Source organism: Corvus cornix, chromosome 20 (genome assembly GCF_000738735.6).
Source record: "Corvus cornix cornix isolate S_Up_H32 chromosome 20, ASM73873v5, whole genome shotgun sequence".
NCBI classification, from domain to species: Eukaryota; Metazoa; Chordata; class Aves; order Passeriformes; family Corvidae; genus Corvus; species Corvus cornix.
Window position 1 is genome coordinate 10,341,105 of NC_046349.1, and position 18,721 is coordinate 10,359,825.

Below are 18,721 nucleotides of genomic sequence, written 5' to 3' on the forward strand. Positions count from 1 at the left end.
AGCACACAGTTTTGCAGTGCATCAAGAGGAGCTCTCTGCTTCCTAAACGTTCCCTGTGCTGCTGGAAACCCGACCTGACAACGACACCTCCACTGAGCAGCAACACAAGAGTCTTCAGATACATTATATTCTGCCAACTTTCCAAGCCACTTCACGACTTTCTGATTAAATTTACATAAAATTCATCCTTCCCTCTTATTCCCCGTTACACACATCAGGTTATTTCTAGTATTCTTGTGGCTGAGATCACCAGCCCTCGGATACGGGAGCCCATGCTGTGCCTGTAGCATGCAATCAAGGCAGTTTGTGAGAGCACCAAGATCCTGTCTTGGTCATCCTCAGGGGATTTTCATGCTGGTGTAATGAGAACAAGTTGTTTATTATAAGAGATCTAACAGGAAAATAATACATTTTTCAGTTCCATGTTTAATAAAGGCAAGCTGGAAAAATTAGGGTCTATGAAGTGCAAGATGGGAGCCTCTAAGAGCTCTGGAAAGGTCCTGGAGATGAACTGAAAGTTTGGAGCCCTCACAAAGGAGAACAAAGGTGCAGTGGTTGATAGAGGAGCCCATTATCTAAGCATGTCAAAGATGACCAAAGGCCAATTCTGCACATGACTTGGTTTTTTAAAATGAATTATTTTCATGCAGCCCATTGAGATGGACCAAGACTTGCTTTGAAAACTGAGTCGAGATTCACATTAGAAGCAGCTGGAGACTGACTTGTGGATCCAAAACTGAGATTCTTCTTGAAGTTCAAAAGAGGATGAATACAAGATAAGCTAATAGATAATTAGATAATAGATAATTAAGAATTAGCTACGCGTGTAGCTAAAAAGGATGAGTCAGTGAGAAAATAGACAGTGCTCAGCAAGGGTGCAACTATTTAATATATTATCTTAGCTGATCAGTGTGCCTGCATGAGTCATTTGCTTGGAGAAGGAGGGGGATTTCATATTGTTTTTGTATTTTTAATAGGCATTTTTATGGACTTCAGTTATAATAATGAGAGTACCTGACAATTAGTAATGAAATTAGCCTCACTACAGTGAAATATTTCACAGCATGTACAATATTATTCCTAGTACAAAGGTGGAAGTGAAGCAGAAGGAAATTAAACCCAAGATTGTCATAAATGTTTCCAAAATAAATAAGCATATATCAATAAATTTTGATAACTGTTTTCTCAGCTCAAAGACAAAAGCAGAATTTACAAAACATTTTTTTATATTAACAAATTATTTTTAGCTTATAAACGTCAGATGTTTATTTAAACTCTTCAAAGAGTAAGTAAATCTTTTCAGCAGCCAAAACTAATTAGAAATTCCTATTATTATTTTTTCAGCTATTATTTTTCTGAAACACATTTCCTAGTTAGTGTGGTTGATGTATATGAACAGACACGGATGTTCCTCTGAAAGAAAAAACCCTGTAATTAACTGAAGGGATTGTTTGGCAGGGATAATGTTTCTTTTTTCTTTTTTTTCTCTAAAAACTTTTTCATTTAACATATTTTATCAGAATGAAATGGTTTAATGAGCAGAGAATTATAGTTGATCCCAGCTGAACCAGATAGAGCTGCCTTTCGAGGTATGTGGCTCCCATCAAGCTGCATTCACCTTTGCTATGATTTAAACTTCATTCAGGCACAGCCATGCTAAAAATACTGACAAGTAACTAATCAACTTCCATAAAATGGAATTTTTACCTTCACAATAAGAAGCAGGAGTAGGAGGGAACCCAAAAGATTTGCCTATGCATTTTAAATTAGTCTGACCTATAAAAACGCAAACAGCAAGTGGTTCTATGAAAATGTACTTCTGGTAGGGTTTTTTGGTTTTTTAATTTTGAAATTTTTCATGCCATCCCTTCCTCTCCTTGGAGGAAGCCAAAACCAAAGACAGCACTATGGAGGGACTGGTTTCCATTAGTTATACCTACAAAATGCAAGCTCAGGCAGGGCTTTCTGGACCAAAAAAAGTTCAGTGTCCAAGAACCAGCGGTAGGTTTGAAGGTCTTATATAAAATAGCAGCGAAAACTGTGACAGACCTGCTTCTGTACAAATGGGATCTGAGCTGCAACTTCACATGTGCACTTCTGGTTCCAGTTTGTGAGCAGATGGACACAAAAATATTCAGTGCCCAGTGAGCAAAAGCATGGGAAATCAGATCAAAACTGTTACCTAGATCTAGGAGACAGCAGAATGCTCCAGGGCAATCTGAAGATTATGTGGATGGAAATAATCAGATAGTGCTGGTCTTTGAAGATGTTGATTTGTCCTATTCTGGATAATTAAAGAGCAAAGTCTAACAGAGGGAGCTGTAACTCCTGATAGGAATCACCCAAGCTTCACATTCAGGCACCAGGAGAAAGGCCAGATGCTGCAGAGGAGCAGAAAACTCAACCCAAGGCTGAAACATCAGGGGTCTCACGCTTAATCAAGCTGCACTCTTTGTATGATCTTCCCTGTCATTACAATGCTTTCTGTATGTCAGGTGAAGAGGAAAACAGCCCTTTGTAAGCCAGTTTGGTTTTTTTTATTTCCCATCCCATTTTTACTTCATTTTCAGTGTTTCCTCTAACATCTGTATTCAAAAACTGCAATGGAATATATTGCTGAAAATCTGGGAGTTCTGCATTTCCATAAGCCAGGTTATCTTTCCAAGGTTACTGGTAGTCTAAGTGATGAATATAAATTCTTCTGTACCTATATAAAATTTATTATTTGTCATTTCCATTAATATTAGAATTTTGCATAGTTGAGTCCTTCTGTTTCATCTCCAGACTGTAGGGTAAAAAGTGCCACAGAGATTTCAGTCCTTATAAATCAACAAATTTGCCATGGTAAGCTGGTGCCAAGTTGTCCTCTCGCTGTCTAGTCAAAAATCAAAAAAACCCAGTAGGGAATAGAAGAGAGCACAAGTTCATTTTGCAAGTACTACCCTTATTTTTCACAGGAATTCAAGATTTATTCTAAATTATTAATTTAGAAAGGCATTTTTGACACATCAGGTTATTCTCCTCTTCAGACATTTCTTCAGCTTAGTAGGATAACACATTAATGGGTCACTCCATACCCAGCACTGCTGACCATGCAAAGACTCCTTGGCTTCCCTCCCTGTTTTTCCAGGGCAGACATAAAACCACTTGCCGCCTCGTACTTTTTTAGTCCTTACTGTACTTCCCTAATTGCACAGAGAAATGACACCAACAATCCAAGCTTATCCAGTCCTTGGTGAATTGGGAACCATGCCCCTTCCTTCCTCCCAGACACAGGCTGTGCACAAGAGTATCAATATGAAACAGGTAACGATGCAACTCATGAGAGTCCAGGCACTGCTTCAAGAGGACTAAATGAACTTCCTGAGAAGGGATGCCAAGGACACAGCACTGCTACTCAAAATAACTTCTGAAATTCTGTAATTGTTGCCATTTTCTTCCAAGGGAAGAGCTGCAAATGTCTGCCAAGGAGTTTTTTTGTTTTTTGGGTTTTTTTTTTTTTCCAGCTAATCATTCGGCTGCTCTAAAAAACTGAAACCAGCACCCACAAGAGGAATAGCAACACGTATTTGTATTTCACTAACATTTATCAACAGCAACAATAAATCAACCAAATGTCTCTGTAAAATACTCCTTTTCCCTTCCTTTTCTTTTCCTGTCATCCCATAATCATCACAAAAAACCACATGGGTAAACTTGATCTCAGAGATTATCCTCGTGAAGAAAGAAAGTAGCAACACAGGGAGGCTGCGGGATCCATCTGCAGCGGCGGCAGGCAGCCAACCTCCCCCGGGCCGCCGCGCATCTGTACCGGGACCGGAGGGAGGGAGGGAAGGGCAGGAAGGATGCGGCGCCCTCATCGCTGGGTGCCACCGAGCCCAGCTTTTACACCTGCAGCCGTTTTTTGGATGAGAACGTGGGCAAAGTGCCATCCTGGCAGCAGCGCCAGTGTCTCGGGAGGGACTGGCTGGAAGGAGGCGATTAGGCTGCTGTCAGCTGGGGAGGGAAACTGGGGCGAGGCGCTTTGGAGCAGCATGGAAAAGGCAACTATTCCTGCAGGAGGGAGGAAGAGCAGAGAGCCTGTGCTTTGAGCCAGGCTTCACCAGACCCGCCACAAGAGCACCATTGTTATTAGCACTATTATCACTATTTCTTATTTTAACTTACCCGAACCAGCTGCTGCGGGAAGGGCCCTCTGGAGTTTTCTGGCACGTTGATGGGTGGGATGACCCAGTCCCGCTTCTGCCGCCGCAGCCCGTTGGCGCTCTGGTGCTGCCGCCAGGGCAGCAGGGTATCACTCTGCTGCTGAGCCAGCTCTCCAGGCAGTGCCTTCCTTCCTTTGGGCTGTTTTGGAAACAAGAAAGTAAGGCCAGTTAGCTTCTTCCTTGCTTCTTAGGACCTGTCCCAACAGTGATGTAAATGGTCATGTGGAACAAAGACACAACGTGCTTTATGGGCAGCTCTGCTGCCACTTTGTTTTCACAGAACCACAGAATCACAGAATCACCTAGGCTGGAAAAGACCTCGGAGATCATTAAGTCCAACCTATGGCCTTACACCACCTTATCAACTAAACCATTCACAAATATATGGAGCTGTAACTCCCAAGTCAAGATGCCTCCCAGAATGTATCATCTTCATTACACCACCTGCAAGGGCATGCAGCAAGACACTGGAGTAAAGAAGTTGCTGCAAATTTCCTATAAGTACAATTTACCAGAACACAAAAAATGGGAGAGGATTCCTTTACAGCTCATGTCATGGGTCAGATTTATAGTCTGGTATTGAGCACAAGCAGGGCTACAAGAACCTGCAGTCTGTGGTTCAGCAAAAGTATTCTGCCACACCAACCCAGTGCCAGCCAGAGGGAGAGTCAGCCCCATGGCTGCAAGGGTGCATTAGTTCAGATTCTTAGTGCTTCATAACAAATGATCTTTTTATGAGAGCTGGGTTTTAAACACAAATCCCAAAATATACACCCCACATTGCCTGGGAAGTGTAATGCATCGCAGGCACAGTAAATTTTCATTATTTGGTGTGACTTTGAGTCCTTCTTTGTGGTATTTTTTTAAACTATGGATTCTCTGCATAGCATACTTTGGTGTTGGAAATGTTACAGAGCTATGGATAAAAATGGAAATGGTGGGACCATGGTTTTGACTTAGAGCAACCGGCTCACTATCAGAAAATTTATGCCTTATAGAATGATGAATCAATGAAATGTAGATTTGGGAATGCTCTTCAGAGGTTACGCAGTCCCAATACTTAAATACTCTGTGGTCTTCTAGGATTCCAGCAATTACTTTTGAAAGTCTGCAGAAAAGATAACTAGCAAGGGCTTTTGTTACCATATGGTGACCTGCACTCCCACCAGAAAATGTTTAAACTTTCATAAATCACAAGACTGCAAGAGACATTCTCTTCATTTGAGGTAAGATCCAGTGGGAATACTGTTCTCTGAATTTTACAATTTTCAGCTTTTTTTCTCAAAAAACCCCCCTCTCACCCCAAAACCAATGCCCCAATACACAAGAACACTGCAGGAAAAGCTATGAAAGCATTTTCTGAGGCTCCTGCCATTTTAAGCCACATTCACTGTTTGTCTTACTCCAAACATAAAAACCCAAACACCCTCCAAGCAGATATCTGTAGGCACTGATTTCAGTGGGAATCATTGCTTCTAGTTTGACGTAAATCCATCTATTAGCACATTTCAGTTCCTGATTGGGAGGCAAAGAAACAGGCAGTCACCTCAAGACTAGGCAGTGTATATGAACTGAATGGTGTATGAAAGTTACACTGAGATGTGGCTCCAGAGCTATGTGGACCTTCTCCACAAAGGCTAGAGATGCTGAGAGCTGGGCACAGCAGCAAGGAGCCCATTCTCACTGCTTGATCATGGCTCTGATCTCTGTTACCTGTGGAGGGCAGACATCAGCTGGCTACAAGGATTGGAAGCATTTGTGCCAAAATGCAACTGATTTTTACTGCAAACCTTAAAAACAAGCCTGTTCCAGAGCTGAATTTTCACAGAACAAACAAGTATAGTCTTTTCAGTCACACACAGAGGCACATTTCTCAGGTCCTGTCTCACACTCGTGATGTGGGTTGTGTTCACCTAAGTGCTGTTTACACACCTTCAATGAGATCACAACACCATGTTCAATATTTAGATGTTGCTCTTAAAATGCTCACTGAAGTGTGTAATGAACAAAGAAACAGAATCATGGTGTGGCAGTGGGAGGCTTTCTTGGGATAGTCAGGATATTGGTAGGCACTGCTGACCTCTTCCTTCCTATGGGATGCAATCTGCTGTATCCAATAGAGGTTCCATTTAAAAATGGTTTTATTGTCAAGAAAGGTATCTTTTCTGAACACTGATGAAAACAATGTTATCTAAAGAAGACACCCAGAAATGCATGACAACATGAAATAAGACTATGAGACATGAGCCACAGAAAAGTGGATATCCCCTATTTTTTTTAATTGGCTTGTGATTCCCAAATGGAAATCCTTTGAGAGCAGGTATTTGGATCAGTTTATGTAATTGGCAAGTGAGCATGGGGACAGATTATGAAAGGATGGTCAAATAATTTGTGCTCTGCTGAGTTTACACAGTGGAATGAGTCTGAACTAAAGACAGACTTGAGAATTAACATGAATCCCAGAGCTCCGTGCATACCGAAATAATTAGTGTCAGCTCAGCAAGGCAATACCAGCCTTTTTAGTCTGTATGAAATACTTGCTGGCAGGTGACTAGACAGTGACTAGCTTGCTTGTCACTCTTGATGATGTTTTCCTATATTAGAATAAATCATCAACATGACTCTGAATTTGATATGTAGAATTTCAAAGCATCTTGCAACAACAATTTTTTTTTCCTTTTTTAAACAACAGTTCTCTTTTATCTTCATTTGTTGACAATGCATTCTCATGACCTTAATTTCTCTGGTGTTGTTTAAATATGTTGTACATGTTTTCTGCTGTTTAAAAGCTGTGAGACAAATGCAGTAACAAAGTCTGGTGAGTATAAATGCCAGAACTATTCAGATCTCTGACTGAAACATCCAAGAACATATCTGGAATAACAGCATCATCTAACTGTGAGCCCCAGAACATTCTCCTGTGTTTTTGAGTTTACAAGAATCTAAAGTTCAGCTCAAAAGCAGAGAGTGACACCAAATTCAATTAATTCTAAAATACAGCTTCCAATTCTGGTTTTGCTGAATAACAGTTTTTACTGAGATTACAACTGCTCCTTCTCTCATGGCCTCACTGGCCATATGCTTTCCGGAATCTCAGAAACATTTTTGAAAGATAAAGTATTCCTCTATCTTTTGTAGTGCCACCAGAACACAAACTGTCCATAGTCCTTCAAAAAATCCACTCAAGCACCTCTAGTGCTGCTGCTTTAGGGTGGTTTCCCTCCCATTGTTTTTGTGACTCTTTTATGTATGGCACAAGGGCGATGGTGTGCAGCACAAGGGAAGGCAATGCATGAAACACGTGCCCAGTGGAAAGTGAAATCCACTCTCCATTCCAAAAATTACACGGTGACATTTATTACTTGTTACAACAGGATCAAACTCCAAACTTTTCTACTTCTTTTGGAGATCTCTTTCTCTAGTGCTAGCACAATATCTGTTTCTTTTTAACTCACTTTCTTTTCCGTGCTTCTGCCTTTCCGTGCTGGGTCCTAAAGTCCTGGTCACAGATGTGGATTGTTGCTCTGTCCCCTCTATAATTTGCTGGCAGAGAGAGAGGGGCAAAGCAAGATGCGTTCTAACCTAAGACTGTGAGTCTCAAGGTCTTTAGAGCCCCTTCATGGTTGCCAGCAACTGATGCCTTTTCTTGGTCTTAAAATCAAGAGTCAAACACGGTTAGAAGGGGAAAAAGGGATTTTACCTTGGTATTTATTTTAAGGATCTTTAGGTGAACTACATTTAGGTTGAATGCACTGAAATGCACACTACAATGCACAACCCTAAAAGATCTGGTATAACATTAGAGGTCTTACTAATTAGCATATCCACCAAAAATTCTCCAGTGAGAGGCTTGAGTGAGCCCCCCTCCCCAAGGAACCTTCCCCTGGATGGTTCTATCTTAGTTTACAGAATGTGTTCTGGAGAGGACCTTGGGGTCTGGGGCACACTAACCTCTACCTACGAAGCTTCTAAAATGTTGAGTCTCTCAGCTTGACAAAGAAGTCCAAGAACGTAGGCAAAAAGCACTAAGAACACAGAAGTTGTAAAAAGGTCTAACAGTGGTATAAAAGAAAAGGCAAAAAAATCTTCATCGCATTACAAACACAGAACATGTGAGCACAGTCTTTGGTAATACAAAGATAACTAAAGGAGGACATAAAATAGTCAGATAATTCAGTAATTATGCCTGTCTATCACTTTAGGACACTGATAAGCTAGAGAAAAACAGCTGAGCCAAAACAGATGAAAACCTTCAAGATCAAGGTGAAAAAGTAATTACAGTGTGAGATGAAGAAAAACAATGGGAGAAGAGCCCATGCTGGCATGTAAACTTGTTAGGAGAGTTTGGATTCAGCAGGATCTAATGCCTTAGTATTTGTATTGGGGCCGAATCTTCCAGAGCTTGCTCATGAAGCTGAGCAGTCCTGTGCTGGCTGCAATATTTAAAGCCCGAATTCTGCAAGCCTGGGATTGACACTTGGCTCTGAGTTATCCCATGTCTCTTCCAGTGGGCTTCTGGCCCATAACTGTGACACACATGGACAACACCAATGCTGGCAAATCATAACGCAGCCATTGCATCTTCTGCTGATAAATGCTTCTTTGGAACGTGCAACTCTAATATTTGTTATGAGCAGTTGTAGGGCAGGGGAAGAGCCTCTTGGAGACCATCCTCCCTGAGTTTGATAAGGCAGTCATGTTGAAGAACTGAGGATTCACTGCAGCACAGTGTGGCAGAATCTGCCCTGCAATTCCTCTTGCTACTTTTTTAGTTTGGGTTTTTTTTGGCTATTAGCTGAAATCAATTAAAAACATACTGAAGTCAATCAGAAACCTTTCACTGAGATGGCAGATCAAGCTCTCAGAAAGCAATGGGAGGTTGGAGGAGGTGCAGCCTCACCTCTAAGTATTGTGAGAAGAACTTTCTTCTCCCAGGCTGCTTCACAGAAGGTGTAGGGGTGTCTTGGAGTCCATGCCAACAGCTTCAATGGCCTCTTCCAGGAGCCATTTCCAGTCCCTTTTCAGTCTAGAATTGCCTTTAAGGATGGGGAACACAACCTGCTGCATTCGGAAGAGGACACGGAGCTAAACACCAAAGGGACTGTCAGACTTCAAAACCAGATTTAGGACACCTTACTCCAAACTGGTGTGGCTGTAGGGTGCTTCAACTAACTCCACTTACACTGATGTTGAGAGCTCAGGGACATTCCTTGTCTGCACTTGGCACTGAGAATAAAGGATGAGTTGGAAAAGCCATCTAGCGAGTCTATAAGCTCCTATCAGTGTTGGTCTTGGACTCGTCAGCCTTTCAGTTGTTGGGAGACTCAGACTAAACCCAACCTCTGCTCGTAAAAGAGGTCAAAAAATAATCCCCTGAAAGAACAGGACACGTGGGATGCCAGCAGCCCCTCCAGCTCTATCCTGCTCGTGGCAAGAAGGCTACGAGCCGCTGACTTTTCACTAGTCCACAAATAAAACCAGAGAGTGTGAAGAAACACCAGCTTCCACCTTCCGCTACACTTAGCAGTAGCCAGTCTCGCCAGCTGGCTTGTCTCCCCTCCCAGCCAACCTGCCTTTGATATCCGTCAGCCTCTGGCTACGGAGACATCTGGAAGTTATTATCCAGCAGAGCGTATCACAAACCCATTTACATAATATAGTATCATATTTTGTGTTCCTGCTTAGCTGAGCATTTTGGATCACTCTAGTGTTTGGGTAAATAAGCCACCATTCCCTGTATAGAAATAACAAGTGAGTCTTAGGGTACGTTTGGTGGAGATTAATAATTTCACAGAGTTCAACCCGAAAAACGAAATGCTCCAGATTCAGCCCTAAAATACATTATTCTTGCACTTGTAATAAAAAGTACCTGCAATCGAAGTAGAGGAAATAATGCCTCTATTTCCCAGGTATCAAAATTATTTATGATTTAACCTGTTTTATTTATATGCCAGTCTTATTATTTTCATAGGATCGTTAACACTTCACACTACACATTCTTCAGAAAAGAAATAATACTTGGGTTACTTTGTTTCTATGTCACTCGTAGGGTTTAACTGAGGCAACGTGTTTTTAATATATTTTTATCAATACAAGGGGATACAAAGCCACCTTTAGTCCGTTGCTCAAACATATTTCCCTTCATCTCCTATATCAATATACATTTTGAAAACTGGTTCGATTTTCTACCAGGGAAAAAAAAGAATCTATTTAAAAATATTTAATCTGAAGCATTTTTGCTTGTTTCCATGGTAGCTGCGGAAAGGACAGGAGAAAACGATATTTACCAAACAGAAAATAAGACAATGAAAATAGAGCTTAGTTCTTTAACAAAGGGAACATGAGAGCGCTGCAGAATAAACATTTGCATGAGTTCTGTTCGAAGGAAACAACATTTTGCTGACATCAGGGATGGCAGTGGAGGACGAATGAACCCTTTTTTCCCAAAATGCACCATTTCTCCAGTTTTTGATCTTTCAGTATAGAAAGATATTCCATTTTGTGTTCTCATACAGTAGAATGAAAGGGTTGCAGAACAAACAGCAAATTTATTTATTTTACGGTAATTGATTCCTTTTTTATTTAGGTCACTGCTGAATTTGCTGAAGTTGGAGACAGGAAAAAAGTAGTTTTAAAAAGATCAGACTTTTTATTTTAGACTTTAATTTATTATAGTTGTGCTATGTGAAGCTATTATTTAGGAAGTGCACAGGTAAGGAATCCATAATCTGTTTTTCTCCTTATCCACCCTCTAGAACTCTGTGATGACTGTGTGTATTAGCTTTATTTACTAATAGTTGTAAGCTGTGGTAAATTTAATCAAAGATAGCTTCATGTCACATCCCATTACCATCATGGCATAAATTGCCATTCATGAATGATTTGTGTCAAAGAGCTCTGAAAACTATTGTTTTAGCAGCAAGATGTTCCAACATGCACAGCTCTTCAGCAGGGGCATTAAATTAATGTGTTTGCAGAGAAGCCACTAATTGACAATGAGATGGGATTTTGGCAGTACACTTCCACTTTAAAGATAATGAACAGCATTCAGACACAGAGAAGAACCCCCTCTGCTCCTAAAACTATACAAGTAATTTCTGGTATAAACAAGAATAGAGGGAACCAATCCTGACAGGATATTTCCAGGACCCAAGCAAGCTGTTTGATCATCACGACTTCCAAAAGCAAACAGTGCAATTGCAGCGTTTGTGACCTTTATCAAATCTGGCTACGTACAGTCAAGAATGTTATGTTTGGTTAGGAACTCATTAAACAAAATTACCTCTCTATTTATAGAAACCATACAAGTACAGTATAAAACATTTTAATTAAATCAGCTAGTTAAGCAAAAATTCATTACTTTTTTATTTTTATCAGCTAGCAGTGGGGCTGCATAGAGTAGTTCACATTAGAGTCAATTAGTAAGAAAAATTGTCAGATTTGGCAAGTGCATGAGCTTCCAGAACACATCAGCTGACAGAGGAAAAAGTCTGACTAAAAGCTAACCAAGTTACTGCCCTCAGAGGAGGAGAATGAGCCACGTAACACACACAAATGCATCAGCCATGCCAAAACCTCTTGTTCCCAAGGAGTCAGTGTCAAAGCTCTACATGCCGTGTTCCTTGAGAGCTGAAAAATGAGGCATGCATGCAAATTTAAGGTTGTTAGGTATCTGGCTGGCTTTGCAGGCTTTGGAAAATTTTACCCGATAGAAGTAATAAAATGTGATCAGCGTGACCGAGGAATCAAAATGTTCCTTGGTTTTGCAGGGCTGCAAAGCAAGAAAAAAGCTGAAGAAGAGTAGCAGGTAAAACCAGGGAATTTTTAAATAGGGAGAACACGACACAGTGGCTTGTGAGTCAGACAGGAGAAGATCCTTTCTTTGCAAAAGGTGCAGCAGGGCCCTTTGTGGGTAACTGTAATTAAATACTAAGTCTGGACTCCGGTGAAAAGAGATGCATCAGCTCTGGGCATAACCTATGTGGTTACCACAGAAGGCTCTTGTTTAAAAAACCCAACAAATACATGTTATTCTCTATTATCAGAAAACCTAACGAGGTTGGTGAGGGTCCCATGGACACAGGCTGCAGCTAATGCCCCTGGGGCCAGAACGGGGCTTTTCGGGTGCCTGCTGACCAGGCTGGGACAGGAAGTGTTGATTTTCCAGCAGAATTTAACTGAAATTCAGAAATCTCCTGAACTCACCCACACCTTCTGTTGGGTAAGTTATCACCAATTTAAGCTGAAATGTAGCCCAGTCACCAGAGCACTTCAATAGGCTTCGCTTTTGTGCTGCAGTCAGGATGGGCACGGGCAGCACGCTCACTTCGTTACTGAGCAGACACAAAATGCCCACGGGATCTCTAAGGGATGGGAGTTTCAGCTAGGAAGGAGAGGCAGAGCTGTGCTCAGACTTATTCTGTGGTACCACACGGATGATTAGAGGCAGCTCCTGGCCAGTGCACTGCTGGCAGGGTTTTAACTGATCTTCCATTCTCTGGAAGAATCACGTATCAAAGCAGGTACATTAGAAATCCATCTGCCTTTGGTGGAATCTTTCATGGCTCCCACAGGTTTCCAGCATCTGTGATACTCTCCTTGTCACTGTCAGGCTTTGAATATTGCAAGAGCCTTCAATGGACAGAAGAAGATGACATCATCCACAAAGCACAGCTCTAGATGTACTTTTCCTCCTCAGTTTAAGGCTTGAACATCTTATCCCAACTAGAAAAGTTCTGATGAGGTTGTTTCCTTGCAAAGCTCCCCATATCAACTTGACCTTTTCACACTCCCTTTGTAAGATCTAATCTCACAGTACTTCTCAGGTAGGATTGTTTAAGAAACATCTAAATTACTGTTGTACTCTACCTTCTAGTGTTTACAAAGAGACACTTCTATCTTCCAGTTAATGTCATTCTCATAATTTGGAGAAGCCATACACAATGGCTTCAGAACGACAAGTACTTCTCAAGAGCAGGGCTATTAAATCACAAAATACTCATACTTGTTACCTGTAGGTTGGGAATAAAGGTGGTAGATCTTGCCACATACTATACAGTGAAAACCACTATTGCAGCTTGGAATTACCTCTCTCATTCTGCACCTAATCTTGAGAAAAATGTAGGAAATATCTGGGCTAGCAAGCTGAGTTCTTCCCCCCCCAATAAAACTTCTAACAAATAATTGAAGACATGGTTCCAAACCACATTTCTTTTGCTTCTAAAACTCAGACTACTATAAGTGCTCTTCATCACAGAAAGAACCAGGAGCAAGTCTACCCCTTAAAAAGCCTGTGAAAAATTTTAATCCCATTTTATTTTTCTAAAGCATGAGGTTCAAAAGATACATGAATTAAAATAATCATAATGAATTAAATGTAACAATACTCCTCCTCTTCATAATGTTTGCAAGTAAAAAGATCACAAGAGATTTAAAAGATCACAGGCGCTGCTGCTACTTTAGCACAAAGCAAAGTAATTCAGTCTGGTACTTCTCCTCAGTGCTAGCGTGAGAATTTGCCCTTTCAAGTTATCCTTTGGTTATTTCAAGAGGCTCTTGAGAAAAGACTGTTCTTCTTTTTTTTTTCTCCAGTTCCAGAGTGCACCTAAGAAATGCTCAAATTTGACCATGAGGACACATTTAATTTATCTCCATTTGCAAGATGAAACTTAAGCCTGAGTTTCACCCAGCCTAAGTGCTGGGTGGGGACAGTGTTTGAGATCCCACTCCTTGCCAGGCCTTCAGGCCACCCTGCCCTGCTGGACACCCATCCCTGGCTCCTCTCTTCCAGCTGGACATGCCACAAGGTCACTACCTCATCCAACAATCCAGGACCTGGCCTCCAGAGGCTGGGAGGAACCAAAACTCTCCTTCACACTGAGCTTGTTTCTACCAATCTGTCTCAGCTTGCTGGGCCAAAGGAAACCTAAAAAAAAGTTTATTTTTATGGGCGTGCCTGCATGAAGTAATTTTTGTCTGTACTCAAACTCATGTTTACAAGCAGCTGTCAGCAGATTATCACACCGGTGAAGGTATTGAAGGTATTTTTAGGATATCCAGTCCAAAATACTTTTTTTCAAGTGGCAGTCAGACTTCAGCAGTTACCAACAAAGAACATGAAATGGGAGGTCAAAAGCTTTGATCTGGCAAGGGCAAGGCACACATCACAGGCAGGAGCACGCAGCAGTCCACAGGGTTTGTTTTATCAGAAAAAACTTATTTCTGCGTAGGCAGTTCAATCCTTAGGACTTCTTTATGTTTGAAGGAAGACAGATCTGGAGTGAATTTCACTTACAGATGGTCTTTCGAGCATGGCTTTGAGCCTGACCCTTGGTATGATGCTGACTGCTTAAGAGCTAAATGCAGCAAGTGCAGTGCTTGGAAACTTCCCGTAGTGGGCTGATTTTCCAAGGCAATGAGCACCTGTGTGTCATAGCTTATCCTGGCTTCAGCACAAGGCAATGGGATTCAGCACACCTGAAAATCAGGCCAGGGAAGTTCACGTGTTTTCACAAACACCACTCTCGCCTCGCAATGATTACATGTGAGATGTTCAAATTCACGTAAGTATGAGGTCAGGCAAGTTCAGCAGATGCATCTTCATTATACTTGCACAATTATCATGAGCAGTCTCACTGGTAACAATTATATGATACTAATTTATTAGTCATCCTCTTTCTCATCTTTTCCACTGATCTGATTTGTTAAAACCCCAAACAGCATCTCACAAGTTATCTGAAGGAAACGGGAATCTCTGTATGTACCCTCCCTGACAGATAAATCCAGGTCTTGCTTCACTGATGAGATACAGAAATAAAAATCATTCCAGCTGCCATTTTGCTGGATTTAGTTACTGCCTTGGATTCCCCACAGAGGTAGTGAAAGAGAACAGTGTCAGTCTAATGACCCAGTACTTAAAATATGCATCAGTATTGTCAGAAAAAGGCAGGATGACAACTAAAACCTCCTTTTTTCAGGCCTTCTCTAGGGATAAAACAGTTTGATGGGGCAAACTCCCATCACTCTGATACCATAGATAACATCTCAATGCAGGAAAAAGAAGGAAGAAAGGAAGGGAACACATTTTTTCTTGTTTCCTCCAGGTGCCCCCGCTCCAGAGCATCAGGGAGACCGGAGTCATTGGAAGCACAGCTCCCACTGAAACTCTGATTTTCTTCCCTCAAGGGAAGGCTCCCCAGCCTCGTGCAGAGCATCTTGGCTGCACAATAACCCAGGTCATGAATGAGAGCAGTGCTGAATAAGCCTTTCCTTGCCCAGAGACCTTTGTGCTTGTGATCAGCAGTACTTGGAATTTAAAACCTCAGCCAGGTAAAATACCACAGATGATTATTTAAAGGCTTTAAATAAAAGAAACCCTCTGTCTGTAAGAATCAGCTTTTCACATTCACATTGTATGGCTGTGGACTCATAGCTGGGTTATGAAAGCAGCCCAAAATAAGATGAGACATAATAAAACGCAAGCTGGTCTTAAGAAAGAATTGATTTCTGACAGCAGTTCTCAATGTTTTAAACACTAGCTGCAGACCTCATATACTTCCAAGTTTAATTGCACAATTCCCAATGATTTAACATTACAAAAATTTACATATTTCCATGCTCAGAATTTGAAAAGCTCAAACAACGAGAAACTTCGGTTGACATAAACATGATTCAAAGAAAACAGTATTTTGTTTTTCTAAACTAAGTCACTGGCAGCAGATGACTGACATCCTACATGTGCTGAATATATCCTGTACCTCTAAGCTCTTCTGCTGTGAATTCCTCTCTATGCTGTATTTCTATGATCTGGATTTTAACTTTTGAGGTGAGAACTACAGAAAAATAGATGGCTAAATAAATACACAAGAAAATCTGCCAGATGTGCCTTAGACACATGAAAGGACTGCAAATTAAAGAAAACAATCAATATAAATGAGAGGGTCAGAACTTCAGATGGGATGAGCCAACACAGGGAGTGGAGGAAGTAGATTTTCAAGGAATCATGAGGAGGAGCTTGGACTGATGGACACAGAGGGCAGGGGTGGGGTGAGAAGGACAAATGATACAAATTTCTACTTGTGCACATGGAAGGACTCGAGTTTCTGTGACTAAAAAACGGGACACTCTGAAGACTGCAGTCCTCAGCAATGTCACTGTTCACAAACAGAATCTTCATTTTTAGACTTTTGGTTGAATCAATATCCAATTTTTCAAAATAACAGCATGCACTCTTTGAAAAGAAGACTACACAGCTAATTCCAGATAAGTAAAGCCTGGCTTTACTTTCTTTTCTTCTGGAGCATTATCCCACTCAAGTTCATCTTTCGCAAATGCTGACACAAGCCACAAAGACTTTATATTATTTCATAAACCAGCATTTTTTATCTTTTCTTTTTGCTTTTTGTTTTTCTTCTCTCTTTTCTCTTTTCTTTTCTCTTTTCTTTTCTCTTTTCTTCTTCCCAAACTTCACCCATAGCCCAGACTGATACTTTCAATTGGAAGAACAGGCAGCCAGACAAGAACAGTAGAATAAACTTTATCTTAAGTATTTATTGTTATGCTGGAATATCACTCAGCTTCCTCTGGGGTAATTCAGCACTCTTGTGGGAAATATGTGACCTCATTTGCATTTTCTAATTGAATTGCTATCAGGTTCCCTGCAAGACTGAACAAAGAAGTTCCTTGAGTTACTAACATCGCTTGTATTAACGAGAAAAAAAAGTTTACATTCAGGTGTTTGCTGGGGAGGAGGGGAAATGTATGCTTCATGTATCATAAAATCCATTTGTAAAGTATTTGCCTTCTTTTCTATCATTTCATCCTACTAGCATGACACTTTAACATAGTAGTGAACTCTTTCATTACTGTGGTTTTCACTGAAAACTGGCAGGTTTGCCCAGGTTATTCAGTCATCTAAAGCAATCAGCACATTTATAAGGCTGACACTGTGAAAGAGGGGAAATTGTCACTGTATTGGGTCCCTCCCCATTAAAATGTCAGGTTGCATCAAGAGCAAGGCTCAGCTGGGGAATCTGGGGCACAGGAATGGACACCAAACCTGATTTTGCAGTGAAAGCACACAAGGGGAGGACTGTCCCAACAAGAAATATCTGCTGCCTTGGAAGCCCTTGGCCACCACTCAAGTGCTCTCAGCCTGTTCCACAGTTTTCCGTCTTACATATCCTGACAAGAAAGGATCACAGACACAAAGGATCATTTATTGATGGATTAATCCTCTGTGTTCTCCTGGAAAGCAGCCCACTGCCCCCACTGTGCAGGCAGGCTCACTCCTGGACCCCCAAAACCTCAGCCAGTATCCCAAAAACATCAGTATCTCCTATAACATTTATTCTGTATTATAACCTCCACAATAAACCAAATATAAACCAAATATCTAATAATGGCCATTCCAGGAGGGCTGGTTTTGATGCAGCTTTAAGCCCTGGATATTCATGAACTAAATTCTGATTATCCTTTCAGAGGGGGTTCTGAGGGGCACCAAGTCCCCCATCACGAGGGGCTGCTCTCACTGAGGGCCGTTGCTCATGGAGAGGAGGAGGAACATGGCAAAAGGACTTTTTTGTGCTGTAGGTGCCAACAGTGATCAGCAGGTGCAGTAACTGAATTTCCTGCCAATTATTTATAATGTCTGGGAACTGTTCAGCATTTTTGCAAAATCAGTCACAAATTTACAAAGTAAAATGGAAATGAATGGATGCACTGGAAGAAAACTGGTCTCTCTCTCAGGTCACCTCCTTTCTCTCCCATATTTGCCATTTCTATATCCCGAATATAACAAAACAGTCTGAAATGTCTTTAAAAATATATATATAGTCTGCTTGAGTCATATTATACTACACTAAACCAAATGTGAAATCTGCTTCTAGTAAAAGCCATAAAACATATAAGGGTCATGGCCTGAAACATATTGAACTGGTTATTGTAAGGTTTGGGGTTCTTTTTTCAGGACAAACACTATTATTTTTTAAAATAATCTCATAATCATATTTATTTCTTTACTAAACAAAGGATTATTCTGCTTGCAAAAACCACAGGCATTTAAATAAAACACAAGTCGGATGCCTGCTACAGGGACGCACAATAACACTGCTTATGACCTTGTCATTAGTCTTGTTTTCCGTATTTTTCCAGCCTCAAACTACACTCTAATAAGGCTTTTAGAAAGGAGGGATATGAATTTTAAGAAGCTTAGCTCTCTGTTTCCAACCAGAGTTCAGATTACATTAACATTAGATGAATTTCCAACCAAATATTCTACTGAAACAGAAATGTGTGCTTATTCAGGTTTTTTTTTTCTGCTACATTGAGAAGAAATTTAAAGCAGTATATAAGACATCTTACTTTGTTCCTTCAATATTTAATTACTTTTAGAAGGAAGCAATATTTCTTTGGTTAGAAATGGCAAATAGAGTTGACATAACACACAGGGCTTAATTACATCTTGCACAAGCCCAAGCCTTGCTGAAGAGCAGCAGAAGTGTATTTATATGACTCTA

General features: G+C 40.9%; 1 protein-coding gene across 1 annotated transcript in view; it reads right to left on the minus strand.

The window, feature by feature from the left end:
- CDH4 (cadherin 4) overlaps positions 1-18,721 on the minus strand; it is a 423,758-nt gene that overhangs the window by 151,287 nt on the left and 253,750 nt on the right. The window contains exon 4 of the mRNA XM_039563524.1: positions 4,168-4,344. Within this exon, the coding sequence (XP_039419458.1) occupies positions 4,168-4,344 (177 nt within the window). The remainder of the gene's footprint in view (positions 1-4,167; positions 4,345-18,721) is intronic.